The sequence below is a fragment of the Abramis brama genome (genome assembly GCF_963993115.1).
Source record: "Abramis brama genome assembly, chromosome: 19".
In the NCBI taxonomy this organism is placed as follows: Eukaryota; Metazoa; Chordata; class Actinopteri; order Cypriniformes; family Leuciscidae; genus Abramis; species Abramis brama.
The window spans coordinates 6,387,081-6,409,996 of record NC_139981.1 but is presented as its reverse complement, the minus strand read 5'-3'; the positions used below and the strand labels follow the sequence as shown (position 1 = coordinate 6,409,996).

Below are 22,916 nucleotides of genomic sequence, written 5' to 3'. Positions count from 1 at the left end.
CAGCACTGCTTATCCTAAATAAAATAAATGAATATGTCTCACGTGACCACTGTGACGAAGATCAAACGGGTCAGATAACACATTGTGCTGATCATTTATAAAAATGGCAGCCATTTTGTTCACTTATGATAGATACATTCAGCTTTTCATTTTGCAAATCTGTGTTGTGCAAGACAGTCGTCAGTCATCAGTTTGTCCACACCCTTAAATAAAAGGAGTGTAAAAGCCATCTGGGATTGGGAAAGTCCCTGCATATTGCCTGGTTAATCTATTCCCTGTGTTTGGTGTGATGATCCTCTTATGGTGTTTGAGGATGTGGAAAATAAATTATAGAACTTGATAGATCAGTTCAATAGTCCTGAAATAAATAAAACACATTTGTATGTATTTAGTTGATCAGTGAAAGAAGTTCCTTTACTTTCAGAAAGCATTGATGATCAACCTCAGGAGGTTGATATTATAAACTAAATATTTTTAGCTGTTTTTATTTTTATTTTACATATATTATAAACAAAGTTTGCTATTTGGGATTTGTCAAAATACAGTTTACAGTTTTTTTTTTTTTTTTTACTTTGTAAATAGTCAAAATAAATACAATTTCAAAAATAAAATAAAAAAAGATCTATTGAATCTATTGACAATTAATTGAATTATGACAAATTGTTTGAGATACATTTTATATGTGTGTAACTGCCTAATTCTCAAGCTATGATAATCTTATGCTAGATAATTAGATCTAACAAATATTTTAGTTCTTGCTACTAGTGTTGGGGAAAGTTAAAATAATGCATTATGATATTAAAAAAAGTAACTAATTGTGTTCTTTCTTGTGGAAAGTAATGCATTGTTACTTTTGCATTACTTTTTCTCATCTTGGCTAGGCTTGCTTGTTTCTTTGTTTTTTAATAACAAAAAAGTGCTATTTTTGCTAAATGTGAAGGCCTTTCACACCAAAAGTGAAATGAATAAGCCTCAGGCTGAAGGAAATGCACATTCACTCCTGTACAGTAGAGGCTCAAACAAACCTTTCAGCTGTGCTGCCAATCTGGATTGAAGTAGAATAGGATGCAGGAAAAGAAAGTTTAACACTCATACTTCAGCAAAAAATAGAAAATGAAATACAAATGAAATGTTTAGCTAAAATTATTTTTGTTTATTTGTATGGTTGAATTGTATCATCAAAGGTCAGCTGCAAAGAACTTTATTAAAGTGAGAATAAATACATAAAGTATATTTTATGTATATATTTAATTATTGCAGGTTTTCATAATTCTCTAAGTTTGTATTTCACTGTTTTTATTTATTTTGAGGAATACTGAATCAGTTTAGTGCAAGTGAGATGAGTAAATGCTCACATTTAGTCTAGAACTACAATAACCATCATGTTTACACAGCGCACACAACACCTCTGCTTCTCTTTTTCTCTCAACATAGGGACAGGAGAGCTGTCAGTCAATAAATGGGAAAACAAAGTAACTTAAGTTACTTTTTTGAAAAAGTACCTCAGATATTTTGTTGTAAATGTAAAATGCGTTACTTTTACTAGTTACTTGGGGGGAAAAGTAGTCTAATTACTTAACTTGCATTACTTTACTCTTAAACACTGATCACTAATGCCTCTAATGCTTTAAGAAAAAGTAATTGGACATCAGATTGTATCATATTCATGGAATTTGCCTTCCACAGAAAAAGTTGAATATGTTACATGGCAATTATGCTTCATATCACCATGGCCTTGAATAATACAATGGATACATTTGGAGTCCTAAGTAGGTTATCAAATAGGATGCAAAGGAAGAACCATTTTAGTAAAAGATACTGAAATTAACAATTACTCAAATAAGCCTTGTTTGTTTCCCACGTTCTGGCCAGTTGCAGTACAGAAGTGTGTTTTGAAGGATATTTTTTCTTTCTGATGCTAGAAGAGACAGTGGTAGTTTAAAATATGGTAAGATGGGTTGGCAGGAGGGTGTTTTGAGTAATTACTGGACCAGACTTTACAGCAACATCTCTGTGTTGAGGAGGAACTTTATACTGAGAAACACCTTAGAGCAGTAAAGCTCACAGCACCTGGGCTTTAATAGGGAAGTGCTGTTTCAGCTATGAAGTACCCAGCAGGTTGGATTTCTCTGAGCTACAAATTTATGACATTGCCCTTATTTTGCCTCAACACTAAATATAAACAGTGACAGCTGAGGTGGGATAGGGAGAGTGCTTTGAGGAGTTTGTGTGGAATTTGATTTATGCCACATGAAGAAAAACAAAGCCTTTAATTGGGTGTTCTGAGGGCAAAGGAAATTTATAGAGCAGCTGCCTGTTACACAACAGAATAGTGGTTTATTTTCTTTTTTAAAGTCTTGATGGCAGGAGGGTGAAAATACAAACAATCTACGCATCTGCTTCTTATATAGCGAAATATGTGATAGAAGTGCTAGGTACATAGCTGTGTTAGACACACAAGACTCTTTTCCACCATCAAACCAAACGATTCTCTTTGTGAAGCCATTTGAAGCCAGATCCAGGACATAGCACGGATACGGTTCTTTTTTCTAGTGTGTTATGAAATACAGTACCGTACATACATTTCCTAGTTGATGACATATAAGCATTGGAGCAAAAGGTGCCACCTAAAATAATAAATCATACAGAGGTAAAAGTTAAGTCAAGTCAAACTAGTCAAGTCACCTTCATTTATATAGAGCTTTTTACAATACAGATTGTTTCAAAGCAGCTTTACAGTGATAAAAGGAAATGAATGCAACAAAGATTGTTTTGGCTGTACAGCAGCTCTAGAAGAAAGTCATTGTCAAGCTAAAGTATAAGTTTTTAATTTCCGTTGTAAAAATCATTAGTTATTAACTTAGGTGCCACTTACACAACACCGTTTTCAGCTGAAAACAGAACACTTTTAATGCGTTCTGGCTGCTCATTTACATGAGAGCGGCGTGGAAAGTTGGTTTCAAATTGCACGTTTTTGAAAACAGGTTTTGAAAAATTATACCGTTATCTCCGTATAAACTTCAAAAATGTGAATCTGTGAAAACGGTGACGGCATGCACATGTATATTACGTTTTTAGTCTATAGGCATGCACATTTGAATGCGTATGTGAGCGGGCGTGTAGTCTTTCTTTACCAAGTGACATTGCCAATTACTTGTCTGTCATGCATAATACAGCGTTTTTAGTCGTTTCCGCGGATGCGTGTGAATGGGAATCAATTTGATAACTTACAGAGGACAAACCCTTTTGTCGTGTCGATGAGGCCTTTGCAGGGGATAGTCTAGTTGACACAGTCTCTGCTGACAATTTAGGGCTTTGGTTGTCGTCGTGTTTAGGCGCAGGTCCTTCATCTGATCTGGATACGGCCTGGATCCGGCTAAGTATGGTAAATATAAGCGTAGATGCCATTCTTCTTATGATGTAACAAGTACAGGTATAGAGAGATACAACCGATCGGATAAGAGCAATTTATTTGTAACTGTAATGAGAGCTGTCTCAGTATATGATACGGTCTAAATCCTGACTGGAAATTCTCACAGCTACCATTTTCTTCTAAAAAGGAACATAGTTGTGAGGATACTGCCTTTCCTAGTATCTTTGATCATGATTGTATATAGCAAACTAGCTACAAAGGACATTTATAGACGTGGTATTATGTTTAATATAGCGAAATATTATGTTTTTTAAAGGAGTTAGCTAGTATAATGTACCTTGCTGAAAAAAGTAATGTAGAAAAATATTGTAATCTATACCTTTAAACGGTCACATCACTACAGGCATTTCACCAGCACAGTTTGGTATTCCTGTCTGGGAATGATTTGTAATCATACCGTTCTGAACCGTGCATGTTTCTTACATTTCTACCTGAGTTAAAGGAATAGTTCACCTAAATATTAAAATTCTGTCATTATTTACTCACCCTCATGTTATTCCAAACATATATGCTGTTATTTTTGGTGTGGAACATAATGACTGTTTATAGTGGCTGTCATGATTCACACAAAAAAACACCATAAATGTATTCTAAACTTGGTCCATAAGACCAAGGCATTATTATGCCCTACATTAAAAGTAAAGTGACAACTTTGTGTTAAATTTTAAGTTGTTATTCGTTATATGTTTTATTTGTCTTTCAAAAACTCTCCTTTTGTGTTCAATTTAAAAAAAGAAAGGCATACAGTTTTGGAATGACATGAGGGTAAGTAAATTATGACAGAATGTTTGCTTCAAATTGAATGTACTATTTATGTCAAATCAGCAGTGTTAACGCATTACAAGTAACATAAGATAACGTTACGCAATCAGATTACTTTTTAAAGTAACTAGTAGTAATGCATTACTATTTAAATTTACAACAAATTACAACATTTCTGAGTTACTTTTTCAAGTAAGTAATGCATCTGACAACTGAAACCTCTCCTGTCTCCATGTTGAGAGAAATCGGGATCAAGTGCAGATGCGTTGTGTGTGCACTGTGTCAACATGATGATTATTGCAGTTTACTAGAAATAGTTATAACAACTCAAAGTGTTGTAGAGGATGACTGTGGTCAGGATGAATGTCTATATGCTGGTATTTCACTGATCCCCGCCAGTCTAATTTGTTTCTTGGGGCGTCTGATTAGGCCTTGAATTGCTGTGATTACAAGTAAAGCTCTCATGTTTTCTCAGCTGACAGTCAGTCGTATCTAGCTTCAGGCTAGCAATTAGACATCCTCTGCCCTCTAATAGTAAAAACATGGCCCAGCATTCAAGAACTGCATTTAACCTGAATTATCTCTCTGTAAAAGGGCATGTTTACTTTATATTGCTAGTAACCTTACATTATAGAGTGCATTGTGTTAATGTAGTGCTTTCTGTTAGCATGATTTATTCATTTAAGGTAAGTGAATTTTTAACATTCAGCGTAAAGCCTTATCCTGTTCTAATGTTTTTTTGTTTTTTTTATGTTAATGTTGCAACTTTCCTCTGTGACAACTAGCCCCAGACTCCTCTATTCCCCTGACTCAGTACTCCTCCTTCCCTGAACTGATGAGCAAAAGCTTAGAATGGGCCATTATCTCAAAACCAGCTGGGAACAAATGTGTCCTTTGTCTCTGCTGCTACAAAAGGTGTGTGAAAGTGACCAGGACATTTGTTTATTTTAGCTGCTATAAAAGTCTCCTTTCTCCCCTGAAACACAAACATTGTTGTTCAGTGCCCATTAAGGGATGAGGTGGGTTTGGTATTTGGTTTCTAGAACATTTTAATTTTAAAGTGCAAAAACTGACTTTTCTAAATGTGCTTCTTTAAGGCTCATGTATATTGATGTGTGGATATTTAAATTTCCCCTTATATATCCTCCACTGACTAAAGGGTGACCTCACAGTACCAAATGCAATTTGTGTAACTTTGCATAAGGAAAAATATTATTATGTGCAAATTTGTGGTGTTTTTTCATATCAAATCCTGTGTGAGATCTCTTTACCAAGCCCTGATTCTTTTTATATTTTTTGGAGGAAAATCTGAGGAATGGATTTAAACACGGTAGCATGAATGCTAACTACACTGTTATTAATTGCTGAAGGAATAAGTGAATGTTAAAATAATAATTAAAAAAACAAAACAAAAAAAAAACATGCAGGTGGGGATGTAAAAAAAAAAAAAGTGCTTATCATGGAAATAATATTATTAGAAAGAATTTACTTAAGTGCAAACTAAATGTAATGTTTTTAGAGACTTAAAGGGCTAGTTCACCCAAAAATGAACATTCTGTCATCATTTACTCACCCTCATGTCGTTCCAAACCCATAAGACTTTTGTTCATCTTTGGAACACAAATGAAGATATTTTAATGAAAGTGAGATATTTTTTGTCCCTCCATTGAAAGCTAACTACCACTTTGACACTTTAAAAAGTTCATAAAGAGATCGTAAAACTAATCCATATGAATTGAGCAGTTTATATGAAGAACTAATTATATTTAGGCTTTTATCCACATTCATCAACTCACATCAGTTGTGGTAAACGGAAGCTCAAGCATGTTCGCTTGACGTGCGAGAACCAATGATGTTCATTTCTCGTGTTACGCAGCACGTCTGACCTTCCACAAGAACCAATGAGGTTTGCGAAATCACCTCCTATGAATCATTAATTTTCCAAAGACTGTACTTCTACACTGCAAAAAATCTCAACTCATTATTTTTTGTTTATTTTTTGCATGGGATTTTGCTTCCCAAAAGTTGAGATATTTTATTTCATAATACTGAAAAAATGCAGGGTCGAGCTGCATAAGACAGTAAAATATTGCTGTTTACAGTGCCATAGAGATTGTGGATCATAAATGAACGGCGCGGAGGAAAGAGTCATTCGTAATACGTTGCATCATCATCAGAAGTACTTTTGCAGCTCTCAGAGAAAATAAAGTCCCATCAAGATGGTGAGGAAAACAAAAGGGATGCCGTTTCCCTTTATGAATAGATAGACAGATAGCGGTGTAGAGTTACAAAGCTTTCAATGCCCATTCCAGCTGAACTTTGTTCAACTCACAGCTGTCAAGCTCAGAGATGCAGAGAAGTCTTCACTTCAGCTTTGAAATCTATTATCACTCAAACATGTGTCATTTCTTGTGAAAGACACGGCAGGCCCATAGTAAGCCAACACTCCTACACTGGACCCATCTTCTTTCTTTAATGGGGATACGATCAGTCAGAAGAATGACAGGCTGTCTGCTTCACGTATCATGGAGTTTAATGTTGGATGTGCCGGAAGCATCCGTTTCTCTGTCCTCCCCCTCCCCACACCTGTTCAGACTGCTTCCTCTACAGCCAAGATGATCTGAGCAGCAGCAGGTTGATGGAAAGCAGCACACACACACAGCTATGCTAGCTGGAGGTCAGCTAATACATTGCATATGGACAGTGTACAGTGCAGGAAGAGCTTCTCAGTGTCTTCTCTTTTTCTCCTTTCACTGATTGGAAGCCAATGCATTTCACACCTGTTCATTAACATGGCTGGAGAGAAATGTGCCTGGCACATAGCTGAACATTTTAAGTTTATAATGAGAAAATGTGTATTACAGTGTCACTGAATGTCAAAAAAATTCCCTTTCAAGGACAGTCTGTTCACTCGGTGGCCACATTTGCAAAGGCTTCAACAGCTATTTCGGCATCCAAGACCAAGTCCCATCTATTTGAATGGGGGAATCCTGAAATCTCAAAAACTGCTTGCCGAACTCACAAGTAAATAACATATTTCAAATCAACAACAAAATCTGACATGTACTGTCCCATAAATGTTGTTTCTTATGCTCAAATAGCGTTATTTTTCAGGCTAGACCAGCCAATGCACGGTAGCTACAGTGACGCAATGACTTTAGCAATCAGCGATTGGCTCTTTTATTAGAAGCTGGGACGTATTCTGCCATATTGCGCGTTGCAGTTTCTCCCTATTCATAAGTAATAATTCACCGTCTTTGTTTATCTATAGCCTTTGACATACCTGCGTTTGCCCATGTAAACTCAGCACAGTGTGAAGCGTTGTGAATGTGATGTGGACCGTTGCTGACAGTTGGCTCAAAGTGGTAGTTTGTAGTTAAAATAAGTATTTTTCTCGAACACACCTTTTGTCGTGTTTGATTTGCATGTTTTTTTACATGATTTTCATCAACTTTGAGGCTCCAATCCACTTTCATGTTAATGGACTCAAAATTTTAAAAGATTTCTCTTTGTGTTCATCTGAAAACAGAAAGTCATAAACATGGAAGGCACGAGGGTAAAATGTCAAACAAAGTGGCATTTCTACACTTAACTAACCTACAATAATGTAAGCCACTAGGAGGCCGCAGACGGCTGTCGTTCACTGTATTGCATTAATAAAAAGCCAGTTAATATAAAGATTTGTAATACAAAGTATTTTTTCAAAATGAAGTTTTAATAGTATTTTCATGCTGTGACTGTGGGGGCGGGAACATGTGACGTAGCCATGACGTAGACATTAGCCTACAAGCCTCAGAAGGACTGAACTAGGAAGGACGCAGTCTCGGTAGGATGCAGCCTTCCTTTTGAGAAACACCCAATGAGTAAATGGGACACCCTACGGTGGCCTTAACGGACATGCGCACACGGCAGCCATTGTTAGTCCACAAGACTGAAAGTGCATATTAAGTGTGCCATTTGGGATTTTATAGACATGCCTTGGAAGAAAACATTACTGGTGTGCATCTTGAGACAAAACAATGGCACTGGCATAATTTAAGATATGTCAGTCCAAGTTACTTTCAGTTAAAACAGCTCAAACAGGCATTTTAGTCTGGGACTAGGCTTAAGCCTTGTCTGTGAAACCGGGGAATACTGCTCAAAATAAAGTGTGAAGTGAGAGGAGCTGGCTTCATACATCCAAGGCATTTCAAATATGGTTCAGAAAAGTTAAATTAGTTCTGAGAAAAGATCTAGGATCAATGTGCTATTTTATTTTATTTTTTTATTTTTTATTTTTTTTATTTTTTTAATAATTATTATCTAGATGTCAGTTTTTCCTGTTCTAGAACCCATATTACCTGAAACATAATCTATCATCACCTGCCGTTCATAACCCCTATGCATTGAGTAAACTGGCAATTTAACTGCACAATAACTGCAAGAAAAGGACATGGACTCATGGGGAGGAGCAATGAGGTGAGAGATCGGAGGGAAAAATACAGCTGTGAAAATAGCCCATAGATCACATGTTACCAGACAAATAAGCAGAGTGATTCAAAGGATGCACTTTGACTTAATATAAAGGATACGGAGTGTGAGAGATTTCAGCAGCATTAAACTAACACACTGATCATGTTCAAATGATTTTCACTCCACTGTTTGTAGTTCTTTCTTCATTACACTAACAAGTGCTCCACATCTGCATGTGTACCTGTTTCTAATTTGTTCTTTACTAAAACGTGTAGTCTGACATATGAGACAATATACCTAAATATGGAACATGTTTATTGAACTTTTAGACAAAATATATGCAGCATATTTTAATCCGTATCATATGTGATATATCAGTTTTTTTTATGGCTGAGCAAAAATATACAATTTGTTGCAGTTGCTGATATCTATATAGCTAAAAAGTAAGATGAAATTCTGCTAGCTTGTAATGTAAATCAATAAGATATCTATAACTGTATAGACTACTCACATAAAGTGCATATAAATATCAGATGTCACTCGATATCTGCCAAGTAGATTATATTTAAATGCTTAGTTTTAATTCTGGCGTGGAAAACAGCAATACATTGATGATAGTATCATATTTGATCTTTTTTAACATGATAGTGTTCATTTAGAAATATTACTAACAATACAAATTGCATTCTTACATTTGCATTATAAAAATTAGTAAAGGCGGAACATTTTAGGGTGTTTACACGTGGCGGTGTAAAAAAAATGGATACTTTTTTACGCAGCTTTTTTTCCGTACAGACGACAACAGGGTCAAAACGATCCCCATTCGCAAGGATTCCTTGAAAACGATTAAAAACGCTGTATTATTCATGACGTCACCATTTTCACTGAAATCACTTTTTTCCCCCATGGAGATGATAATGGTATCGTTTTCAAAAACGTGCACTTTGAAACCCGATTACAAAAGCATGTAGTGTAAATGAACTAACAAAACAGAAAAAAGTTTTCCGTTTTTAGTTGAAAACGGTGCAGTGAAAATGGCCCTGCAGAATTATAATAAAAGGCCTTTTGCTTGCTAAAAAAGTATAAACCGTAATCAGATGACAGAAGGCATGTAGAAGATTGTGTATAACAGGTTTTGATCATGTTGATAATTTAGAGGCCTTGGGAATTTGCTAATGCACATATGATAAAATAGGCTTTATAGTGTTAAAGATAACTAGAAATAGTAATCCTACAGTAAATAGACCCAACGGTACAATTGCAATATAGTGAGAAAACCAGAATGAATATATCTAGCAATGACTTGGAGCACCAGCAAAGATGAAGAAAGATGAACAGGTTCATTTAAATGGTCTTTAAAGTCACACACTACAATAATAAAATAATAGGATCTGATTGAATATGCATATGGCCATTAAAGTGCTTCAAATGAAAAGGAAGCAGTGAATGATGTTTTTTTTCTTTTTCTTACAGTTGTTTCCAGCATGATAGATGTGCCAATGAGCATTTAGACAAAACCTCCAGATGAGTTTTAAGTCCACCTATTAGTTATGCTGTCGTCTCTCTCTCTTCTGTTTTGCACAAAAGAAGTTGGCAAATGTTCAGAGCACACTCATTTGTACAGTAGATTAAGAGCAGACTGTATTAGAAATCATTACTTTAGGTCAGCTTGTGCCACAGGCAGACAGGTGCATACATATAGTGAGAAAAAAATGAACAAAATCCTCTCTCTCCGGCTTACCCTTAAAAGAAAAAAAGACGAAATTACCTGACCATAAGTGCTCTACAGCCTGTAATTTATTTGATGTGGATGTCAGCAATACTTTAATATCCAAAAAGAAAAGAAGTTTGAGGGTGGAGCCGGGGCCTAATTATAGAAGTGTGAGAGAGCCATACAGACTAGAAGGGGCCTGAGGCTTGAGCTAACCACTGTAACCCAGGGCCAGCCATCCTTTGCACCTCATGTCACTTAAAAAAGAGGGCAGCTCTGCGTTTTGGCCACTCTTCACTGCCAAGAGGCAAGGGGGAAATGAAACGAAAGAGGCGGGCAGAAAAGCTTGCTCTCATTAACATCTGCACAGGGATTAGGACACTCTTTTAACACGTGCAACCCATAACAGTCCCAACATGTAATAATACAGAGCTGGAAGCCGAGGTTGTAATTTTGATATTTAAGAGCCGCAGCTGTTTGATAGGCTGGTTAGCAGTCATGTGAAAACGCAGAGCAAGGAAGATCAACATGTTTTGCATGATGGTTACTCAGCATCACGAGAAGTCACAAGGAATTTGATTTTCCTTGATCTTTGATAAATATCCGTAGAATTAAAATGAATGGTGCCTATAGGAGGCGTCAAGCTTCTGAAATGATGGGGAAAAAACACCGTAAAAGTACCACAACGTGACCCAATATGTTAGGACAGCCGAAAAAGGGCCTTTTTCACACAAAAGGACTGACGCTCACATTAGCAAAATTTCGCAGGTTCATTGCATCTTGTCAATAGTGTATATGAAGATCACACAGAAGTCACTTTCAAATCAAATGGCTATCTGTTGGTCAACTCGACGAATCCGTGTGACCAACTTGAACCCGTTGCAAAATCTGCGTGTATGGGGAAATATTTCACCCTCACATGAACTTTCCAAATTGTGTGGATTTCTATTGAAATGACTGGATTTTACCTGTGAAAATTTGCTCAATAATTTTAACCTCCCCTTTAAAGGCACAACATCAAAAAGGGAGAGAGTGAAAAATGAACAAAAGATTTTGGAACAAAAGATTTCACTAACATTATATATTATAGGAATAAAGCATAACTGAAGACTTATTTTTCCCTTGTAAATATATAGCATCAGAGTCATTAGATACAGAATATGATTTTTTAAATATTAAAAAATATGTTAGTTGACCTGAACAACTAATTTTTTAAGGTCGACCATCTGGGCCATTATTTGTGTTTACAAAGAGCTATTCTTAACAGCGTAATAAGCGATTACATTTTAATAAGATATCATCAAATGCATATGTGGTTAGTGAGTCACTGGCCTGAATTTGGAGGCACAAAAACCTTTGAGAATCACTTCCCATAATATTTATCCTTCAGCACCACTCTAAAAGATCTCCAGACCACACGATAAATGGACCACAGATCTGATTTCTCAATCATCACCGGGGTGCTCTTGAAGCAGACTGTTTAGTATTAAAGGGTTATATTAGTTCACCCAAAGATTCTGTCAGTAATTACTCACCCTCATGTTGTTCCAACCCCGTAAGACTTTCGTTCATTATCGGAACACAAATTAAGATATTTTTGATTAAATCTGAGAGCTGGCTCACTCCTCCATAGGCTTCTATGTTATTGAAACTTGCCAGCCCAGAAAGAAAGACAATTGCAAAGACAAAGCGACTGGAATACTTTTTGTGTGCAAAACCCCCCAAAATAACGACTTTATTCAACTATTAATTTTCTTCTGTGTGGGACTCTGAGTGAGTTCATGTAGTGTAATAGCGCAGCGCTTCTTGGTTGTACGTCACGCATCACACACATGACCAGCGTCGGCCAATAGTGAGCCTACGTTCTGACGTACACAAAAAGTATTCTCGTCGCTTGATAAACTTATGGTTGAGCCATGTAGTCACTTGGACTATTTTAAACATTGTCTTTACTAACTTTCTGGGCTGGCAAGTTTCAATTACAGAGAAGCCTATGGAGGAGTGAGCCAGCTCTCAGATTTAATCAAAAATATCTTAATTTGTGTTCCGAAGATGACCGAAAGTCTTACGGGGTTGGAACAACATGAGGGTGAGTAATTACTGACAACATTTTCATTTAAACTAACCCTATTAGTATTAGTTTAGCTGGCAAACCTGTCTTTAGAGACCTAAATATTTTTTTCCTATTCAAACGCAAACATGACCTGTTCTATCTATCACAAGAAGGATGGAGAAAAATATTAATGAAACAATATTTCTGTCTCCTTCAAAAATGTGATATTGCAACAAATAATTGTAGTACATATGAGAAATCTGGAAAACACATGTCTCCCTTTAGATGGACTTACTTAAGCTACACTTCTTGTATACGGTAATAAAGTATAAACACAATAAAATGTTCACTCAACAGATCATTACTGCTGGAAAACGTGCTGTACTTTCAGAATAGAGTAAAAGCTTAAATACTGTCAAAAAATAAAAAATTAAAAAAATTACAAGAAAAGTAAAAGGTTTTTTTTCTAACAAAGCCTTGTCCTAAATTAGAATATTACAGCAGTTTGGAACTTTGCCAGCTTCAGGAGAGACTTGATTGGACTAGATTGAAGGTTATAAGCCTTGTGTAGTTTATCTAGGACAGTATGACGAGAGATTTAAAATGATGTTGGTCTTTCTATGTGCTAAGGTGTTCAGACTGGCTGCTAGGCAGTTGCTTGGGTGTTCAAGGTGGTTGCTCTAGTGTTACTAGGTAATTGATAGGGCATTGCTAGGTGGTTGTCAGGGTGTTTTGGCTGGTTGCTATGGTGCTGTTATAGATAGAATAATAGATCTAAGATAAATCTAGGCCAGTGCTAGGGTGTTCTGAGTGGTTGCTAGTGTGTTGTTAGGTGTGAGATAGATGGTTTGAATACTTTGGGATGGGGACTGACATTGAAAACAGAATTTTGTTTCATTTATTTCATATTATTTAAGAAATGATGCAGAGTTGAGCTGAATTCAAGACACTAAAATATTCCTCTTTACAGTGCAAGAGAAATTATGGATCATAAATGAAACAGCTGAAGAAAGATTTCGTTGTAATACATTGCATCATCCTCAGAAGTACTTTTGCAGCTCTCACAGAAAATAAAGTCCTATCCAGATGGTGAGGAAAACAAAAGGGATGCTGCATCCATGCACAAATATCCAAACCTCCCAATCTGTTAAAGGGATAGTTCACCCAAAAATGAAAATGCTGTCATCATTTACTCTTCCTCAAGTTGTTCCAAACCTGTATGACTTTCTTTCTTCTGCTGAACACAAAAGAAGATATTTTAAAGAAGGTTGGTAATTAAACAGTTGCTGGTCCCCATTGACTTCCATAGTATTTTTTTTTTCCTACTATGGAAGTCAATGGGGTCCATCAGTCGTTTGGTTACCGACTTTCTTCAAAATATCTTCTTTTGTGTTCAGCAGAAGAAAGAAAGTCATACAGGTTTGGAACAACTTGAGGAAGAGTAAATGAGGACAGCATTTTCATTTTTGGGTGAACTATCCCTTTAAGCAAAGATTCATAGATAGATAGACAGAAAGAGACAGGGAGACAGACAGACAGACAGACAGATAGACAGACAGACAGACAGACAGACAGACAGACAGACAGTCAGACAGACAGACAAATACTGTAGATCAAATACTGTATGGTATACTGTAGAGGATGGATGGATGGATGGATGGATGGATGGATGGATGGATGGATGGATAGTCGGGCCAAAGTGATCATACTTAAAGTCATCTAAATTTAGAGCAAGAACACACTGAATCTTTAAAGATCTTTCACTGTCAGTGCCCATTCAAGGACATTGAACTCACTGCATGATTACTAAGTAGCTGACCAGAAAATTGTCATGTTCAAATTGTGTCCAGATGCCCTTGCATTATGGTGAACCAGATGAAATGGCACTGCTTTGAGAATGTGCTGGGATGAACTTGAGAGAGAGAGAGAGAGAGAGAGAGAGAACAAAAATGAATAGATGGGGTTTTTCCTCATGCACTGATACACTCTGCAATATTGAGAATTTAACCTGTCTGTTAAAAGACATTTTCTAAGTTTCCACAATCTGTCACAAATGTATCTGACAGTTTGTGTTCACATTTAGTATTGCTTCAAAATTCAGCAGGGTATGTATAATTGTGCAATACATTGCACAACAATATTAGATCATTTTGAACAGGCAGTCTATCATGTCCAGATTAATTTTTCATTCTTAAAATCAACTGGCAATTACATTCAGTTGATTCGGCTCCTTGGACACCCTTCATTTCATGTGTAATGAACCTCTGTGGGGCCATCAGAGCCTCAGATGTGGTTGATAGTGGAAGGACATCTCTTGGTTTGACTAAAATCACAGCTGCACACTGTGGGCCAGGAAATTCTCTATTAGCTTTTTAAAGCTTTCTGTGGGCCTGTGGAAAACGCACTATAATCTAATCTGCCCGTGTGGTTTTGTAAATGTAATTAAAGCAGCCACTGCATGAGGTCGGCGATCTTGATTCTGGAGGTCCAAAGCTCATCTGCTCAGCTAACCACAGGCCCAGTTGCTACAGACAGCAAAACAGCAAACAAATGAAGTAGTAATTATGACTGGCATGACCTTTAATTTACAGATTAATGAAAATCTATTAAAAGAGGTATTTTGAAACCAATGTAAAAGCCTCTACGCATAAATATATGGCATGGCAAAAAAACACAAACACACTCTGAGCTGCCAGTTTGACAGAAAGGCAACGCTCACATCCTTGCGCTCAGGAGCAGAATTAGATATCATTCATACACTCTATCAGCCCTTAGTGCTGAGCCAAACACTCCCCTGACAGCCAACTCACATGTGTTTTGTGGACAGAGGACAATTCTTCTTTTGTCCTCGTGCATGGACTGCCTTGCTCTGGCTCTTGTTTTAGAAAGCACTATTTTGTGTCTTCTTTCTTGTTTAGCCTAGAAACTTTCCTCTTTAGAGATATTTGGTGATAAAAATGCAAGTTTGCTTTGTCCTTTAGCTGCAGACTTTGATTAGGTGGGAGTCGTGGGACAATTTGTTGTTTGTTTTTCAAATGAAGAGCTCTGCCAACTCACTCCAACTCACTCAACACAGATTGCGATGAAAGGAGAGACTAATCAAAGAGTCAGTGGTGGAGGTGGTAAAGATTGACAAGGGGGAGGCTAGTTTTTTTTTTACCTCTTGCTGATAAAGTTTTCTCAAACAGATCAACCAGATTCATTAGGAATTTACAGACACCTGTCAAGAAGATCCACATTGCTAGAGGAATGTTTTGAAAGGAGGGACTCTTATATTGACATAAACACAAACTCATGAATCTCAGGTCAAAGCAATGATCTATGTCATTTCATTTTACTGTATTGACGGTCTGACACCATATGCTATGCTAGGCTTATCATTTTAACATTTGTGTTGGCAATAAACTGGCAGCTTATACTAATTCATATTGTGACGCACTGGTTAAAGAGCTGGATTGGTTACCAAAAGGTTGCAAGTTTGAGACTCATAAAGTCAATGAACCATCACTGCAGTGTAACCCCAGGTTGTTCCAAAAGAATTGTCCCTGTAATAAGTGTACAGTAAGTCATTTTGGATAAACGGATGTCTGCTAAAATGACTACTTACTTGTTTCCAAGGCATTCATTAAAAGGAGGGATGGGAAATCAGACATAACTGTTAGCAGTGTTAACCTACTTTGTTCTTTGGCTACAAAAGAAACCTTTAGTTCCAAATAAACAGACAATTTTAATTGTTGATTGACTGATCTCTTAAAGCGATAGTTCATCCAAAAATGATGTCATCATTTACTCTCAAGTTTTTCCAAAAATGAAAAGAGATATTTTGAAGAATATGGGTAACCAAACAGTTGATGGGCCCCATTGACTTTAATAGTATTTTTTCCCATATTATGGAAGTCAATGGGGCCCATCAACTGTTTGGTTACCAACATTCTTCAAAATATCTTCTTTTCAGTAGAAGAAAGAAAATCATATAGGTTTGGAACAACTTGGTTGAGTAAATGATGACAGAATTTCCATTTTTGATGAGCTATCCCTTTTTTTTAAAAAAAAGAAAGATTAGATCCACATTAATTTTAAAGCTAGGCTATATAGCCTACTTTAACTGTGTCATCAATTGACAAAGTTTATATTAGTTTAGATATTTACAAGTTAGAGCTTTAACAGAGCAACATCTGAGCAATAGATTGTGTGGTTATCATGTCCACTTATAGGTGTTGATTCTGTGAGTTCACCTAAAAATATCGTATATCGAGATCAGGATCAAAGCCGGGGTCAGCTCCTCCGTGAATCCCGCCCTACCGTTTAGCCTAAATAATCCGAAAGGAGGGGCTTGTCCGCGACAGAGAAGCGAAGGGTCCCGTGGTGAGCGCTGCAGAGCCGTGTAGTGTGTGTGTGTTTGTGTGTGTGTCAGGTTTCATTCTGAGAGAGACTCAGGCGCGCAGCAGTCAGAGAAACCCGTCAAATGGCACAAGCGAAGCACTCGGACTCCCACTAGAGCCGGACCTCACTGAACCAATATCTCCATGCACTTCAATGAGCAGCATGCCTCTGTTGAGGTCGTTTTGAAGATTGATATTTTCACGTGAAAAACGGTTCAATTACCTGGAAGGCAAACTTTAATCAGTTTATTTGAACACGAACCTGCTCAGCCTGATAAAGTGGTGGATAAATATTAAATTGACTGTATAAGCTACGTCTCACAGACATGGAGGACATGAAATCGCTAGTATCACCTCAGTCCAGTCAGGAGAGGACCTGCGTTCAGCATCCCTGCCAAAAGCGCATTTTGACGAACTGGAAGGACGTGTGCGCTATCTGCGTGTGTTTGATCTCGTTTGGAGTTTGTGTGTTGCTTTACCTGAGGACGTCGGATCTGCAGTCCAGGGTGCTCAGTTTGGAAAAGGACCGAGATCCCAGTATCTCCAGTTGGATCTCTCTGGAACAGGTGGAGCCCGTCCTGTGGAGTCGACTGGATCAGATATTAGAGGAGGTGAGCGTGACTTTTATTCTTCAGATAACCTATTATTCTGCGGTTTTAATAATATCTAGTCATATTTTATACAAGTTATTTGCATGAGTCATGAAGTGCGAGGGCAGTGAAAGATAAGATACTCATGTTTTCCCACCTTGTGTTGCGTCTTAACGAGAGGTAGAAGTGCGTTACTCAGAAAGTTTGAGTAGAGAAACTTTGTGATTGAAGATGAGGAATATGTCTGGAATTACGTTCAGGTGTGTTAAAATATGAATGTAAAGAAACTGACGAGCTAAGCTCTCGGTCTCCTCGCCCTTGTCTAAGTTTGTTTATTGGTCCTCGTTGTTTACGCACTTTCTCTGAGCACTTTCAGTGAGCGAGCACTTTCAGTGAGCACTTTCGAGCTCTGGGAAGTTGAACAAAAGCGCATGCACATGGATCAAAATAATTATTTTTCTGTGCCGTTGTCTTGGGCTTTTGTTTATTTTTGACGAACAAATAGTAAATAAAAAATTGTTAATAAACAAAAAAATAATTAGGCCTACTAATTACTAATTTCTAAAACTAACTCTTTACTGACTGTAAAAACAAACTACTAGATAATATGAATTAGCTTATTAGTTGATATTAATATTTCAACCAATAAATGTCATTCAATGTCTCGCATCATGAGTAGGAAATGATTAAATCCTGATTATTAAATTACATTTGTTAGGTGCTGTAGCTTTCCAGATGCCAGATCAGACTCTTTTACATGGCTCAAATTTTTCACATCCTATTTAGCATTGCTGTAGAACAAGTGTCTATAAATAACACAATAATACAGCCAAAATTTCCTTCTGCCATTTTGACACATGCATTAGTATAGCTGTCTTAATATAAGAACACTGATCTGATCTGGTAGCTGCACCTGTATTTTTCACATCTGAGCCAATCTGTTAAATGATAAGCAAATCTGCTACTGTAAGCAGCAAACTATTATTTGCTGCATGCAAAACCTGCTGAACACATTGTGTCACCATACGACCACCTGTTTTACATCAACAATCAAGCAGTTAGTGCTCTCACCAGCTTCAGCACTGGCTGAGCGCACGTCGTCTGTAAGGATTGAGCCTGAAGTGTTGAGGTGGAGGAAAGTGAGTTATAGCATATACATATATATAATATATATATTCAGTGCATTGCCTGCGGCCGTGGTCCCTTCACACTGGCCTCTGGTGGATCATCACCTAGCTGCATGTAAACTATTTGCAGTTTTAAAAGAATCTTGGGTAGAATTTTGCTCGGGGGAAAGGCTACCATCTCACTATCTGCGGTTCATAAAATAATAGAGTCTGCAGAGGATGATGCAGGTGAATATTAAGTGTGTTAACAAGACTAAGCAGACTGTAGAGACAGCCAAGTGTGAGTCAATCTGAGGTTGAGTTGGAGTCCAGTTGAGTCATTTACGGATGAATCTCACTGAAATCTTTCAAGAACATGTCAAAGAAAGAATGTTTTGCTTTTTCTTTTTCATTATGACATGACAATTAAGCATATTTTGCTTTTTTTAATCTGCGTAATGCAAACAAACTGATAAAGAATGACAGTATTATTGTAATAAGAATCTAATGAGAATTATCCTTCAGCATAATTTCAATTACAAAAAGTAAAATTCCCAGATGCATTACAGTACTGAGAGTTTTGCTGGATAATGTGCTTAATTGTAATGAAAAATAGGCTTATGAATAGGCTATAAGAATTTAGTTTTGTTTAATACTTATGGGCCTTTGAAAGCATCCAAAGTTTGTTTATCTCAAGGGTGTTTTTATCGAGGACATATGCTTCTCATAGAGATATTGACTACTGACATTTCAGCATCACCATAAATTGCATCTATAAGTCTCCATTAAAGGTGAGAAACATATACATTGGAAGTGCCTGTTGAAGTTTAGAAAGGTGCTGATTTCACAATTTATAACAGAATGTGCCAGAATGTCCTTTAGGGGTTTAATCAAGATCTGGTCAGTGGGAAAGTAGCGAAATGAGAGGGAAAGATAATGAAAGAAATGGAACGAGAGATAAAGTTAGGCCTCTGGGCATAAAGTCTGTGGGTCTTATTTGTAATCAGACATTGGAATTGTTTTGTCATCCTTTCAAAATAGATTGTTAAAACCAGATCAAATACTGGGCATCGAGTTACCATTAAAGCTGGGAGGCAGAGAATGTCCCCTCCCTCCTAACTCATCCCTGCAAGCACTGGGGCATCAGCTGTCTCGTGTCATTACTGCAACCTTACCATTTACATCACGTCATCTTAAAGTCCCCATGAAATCAAAATTGAAGTTTTATGCTTTTAGTATGAATATATTAGAAAATATAAGCATTCAAAGCTTAGTCTCTCACTTCCGCCAATATGGATCAGTGATTTTGATTACATCACTCTGCACTTCAGCTTCTCATGAGATTTTCTGTCCAATCAAATGCTCTAGAATCTAAAGCGTCCCTCCCCCTACATTGTAAATAGACACTAAAGCTGCAGCTAAAATCGGTCACTTGTTCACACATTTACTATTTTCAACATGGTGAATGGCACATAGATAGTGCACTATAGGGGACAGGGAATGATTCAGAATGTAATGCTTTCCATTGAGGCGATTGAAGTCTGGTTTCACGTTAGTATCATGCGAACCGCCGCTGCACACACACACACAGTCTGCTCCAGTCCAGAGACACGACAGCACAGAGCGGATCATATGCGCGAGTCGGCGCAGACCGAAAAACATATCAGACCCATTTGAATTCTGAACAGAATACTGTATTTTAAAGCAATAATGGATGAGATTAGGAGGAGAAACAGTTAGAGATTAGGAGGAAACTGTGGCTTTACCAAGCTCAACGGCTCTGGCCAAGCTGTGATATAAACCAAACGCTATTCGCTATTTAAAAAAGGGGAGGAGCTGTTCACTATGTCCCGCCCTGTCTTCCTGTTTCAGTGGAAATTACGTCAACACATTGAATAATGCTGCGCATTTCAAGGCACTTCAGTGAGCCTTTAAAGTCAGCAAGAAAACTTTGCAAACCATGTTACTTCCATAATTTGATGCATTTTCAAGTCAAATGGTATTTCATGCGAAAAAAATGTAGGACAGGACACAATTTTTACAATTGGTAAATGACTGGATTGTGAAAAGTGGGTGTTGCATTCCAAAAAGTTGTTGAAAAACAGGCTATTCGTGACATCAAAGTGGTTTCAGAGCTGAGCAAGTTGTTACTTTTTGATGAAAGATTGCAAAACCAAAAAAAAATAAAAATTCTCTTTGGAATAACATGCACAGATGAATCGTGTGCACAATAAGTCCAGAGAGATGGGTATTAAGAAAGTAAATGGGGTCATTGTTGATTTCATGTTGACTTAAAGAACACCTATTTGAGCATAAAGGAACACACCCTAGCAGAATTAAATGCATCAGAAACTTCATGTGCTTCAAAGTGAAAGCTAATAAGTCTCTTTCTTTTGATCTTGTTCACTGTGCTTCCACTCAATGCAACTCTTCATGCTAACTTTTCATCACTGGTTATTGTTTTCTCAATGTCACGCTGCATTGCTGTTTATGAGAGCACTTAGCTGTAAGTGAAACAGGGTCTTGTAAGCACTTTCCAATGGTTTGATGTAAAAACATATTTTTTAAAAGAAGTCTTTTATGTGGACATAACCTGGGACTGTGGCACTGGAAAATCACGAGTTAAAGCTCTGGGAAACTGTTGCGTGTGCATTATCCCCGACATTGCTCCTGTGGAAAAGTTGTTTACGCACAGCACATGGGTCCTTCCAAACTGTAGTGCATTTTCCACGGCTTTCGTGCTTGCAGAACAAACGTCTGTTGGTTAACCCAGCTGTCACATGTTCTGTATATTTTCATCTTAACATTCTTCAGGTTTTCCTTTTCTTCTTAACCTCCATTAGTTTATTTTCTGTTTTAGAATATCTGTGGTGCTGCCGAGTTCAGTAGTGTGGAAAAACACTAGTAGTGTCTGAGAGCGGTCTGTGTAAAGACTTCTCCAGCTGGGAAGAGGCTTTGCCAGTATCAACCAAATAAAGCCCTGGAACGATCGTGGATAATATAAACTGGGGCAAGAAAAATGTCCAATAGCGGCCCCAGAATTATTTAGCTTGAGTGTTTCAATGTTAGATGGGGATGGCGTGACCTGTAGTACCACATTGTAGACGTTTGACAAGCTTTACAATTTGGTCAGAAATGTAGTCGGTCAGTGATTGTTCTACCATGCAGAAAGTGGGTTTGTCTATTTTAGCTGGGGTTTTGTAAGTTTAGGATAAAAATGGAATAGTAGCTCTGTTTAATGTTACTCGCTGTTCTCTAAATCCTGTTTATTTATAGTTAATCGTTCACTTTGATACATTTACTGCAATACACTGGGGTGTCCGTCTAAAATGTATGAATTGATTGGTTCCAAATGGTGACCTATGGACACATACATTCTTAATCAAATAACTAATAACACTGCAGCACCTGTCAACGTGACGCTTCCAATAGAGCGAACGGCTCCAGAAGCTATGCAGAGAATATAGACATTGTGCCTCTGATGATGGTTAAAGTGACAAATTTATATGTTTAGCTTTTGAGGTCAATTCAAAAATATATTTTCAGAGCGTTTTCTTTTGAATTTGAATCTGATTCAAATGTCATGTAATATAGTTTTTTTTAATTTTTTTTAAATGCATCCTTGATGAGAATAAGAGACTTCTTGCAAAACCATTTAAAAATCTTACCGACTCCAAACTTTTGTATATTCTTGTTTAACTCTTGATTGTGTGGGAAATGTTTCCTTGAAAATTGAAGACTGAAAACAACAAGGGAGACAAACAAACTAACACCAACTAAACTAACTTTTGCATTATACCTTACATATTACGTGGTTTGTTTCTGCACAGCTGACTTCAATGTCCTGTCTGTTTATTTCCAGAAACTAGCTGCACGTCTACCGAAGATCCGGGCGGCTCGGGATGCACCTCACGGCTGCCTCTGTCCACCAGGTATGCCTGTTAACCCCATGTGTCCCCAGCACACCCTCCCTGATCGCAACACACCTGGGACGCTGTGCTCCGCCTGTTACTTCTGATTTGCTTTTGAATGTGTGTTGCGGTTAAGCATTTTGAGCTTCCCTTTTGCCTGCAGGTATGAAGATATTTTGTTGCTCCGGCGTTAGATAGAGACGTGATCCCCGTCGACTAGATCTCATTTCCCATGTAATGTAAATGAGTGAAAAGAGTCTCCTCTCCCCAGCCCTTCGCTGTCCACTTGTGCCCTCGGACTGGCATTGCTATTTTGACAGGTGCAGTCATATTTTCATGTGCTGTTGGCAGGCATTGGCTTCACTTAGTGTTCGAGTGTTTCGTGATGCAAGTCGCAGTGTTGGGATGGCGTCATGTGGGCGTTCTTGAGCGCAGGGAACAGTCAGCAAGGTTCACAGCTTACACTAATAAGTCACATCCATGTGTTTGACAGGACTAGCCTTGTTCAATATTCAT

The 22,916-nt window shown here is 37.5% G+C and overlaps 1 protein-coding gene across 10 annotated transcripts in view; it reads left to right on the top strand.

The window, feature by feature from the left end:
- The first annotated feature begins 16,787 nt into the window (after positions 1-16,787).
- Positions 16,788-22,916, top strand: part of col13a1 (collagen, type XIII, alpha 1) — a 101,716-nt gene continuing 95,587 nt past the window's right edge. For all 10 annotated transcript variants that reach the window (XM_084093525.1, XM_084093523.1, XM_084093522.1 and 7 more), the window contains exons 1-2: positions 16,788-17,404; positions 22,352-22,429. In XM_084093525.1, the coding sequence (XP_083949651.1) occupies positions 17,120-17,404; positions 22,352-22,429 (363 nt within the window). In that variant the 5' untranslated portion in view covers positions 16,788-17,119. The remainder of the gene's footprint in view (positions 17,405-22,351; positions 22,430-22,916) is intronic.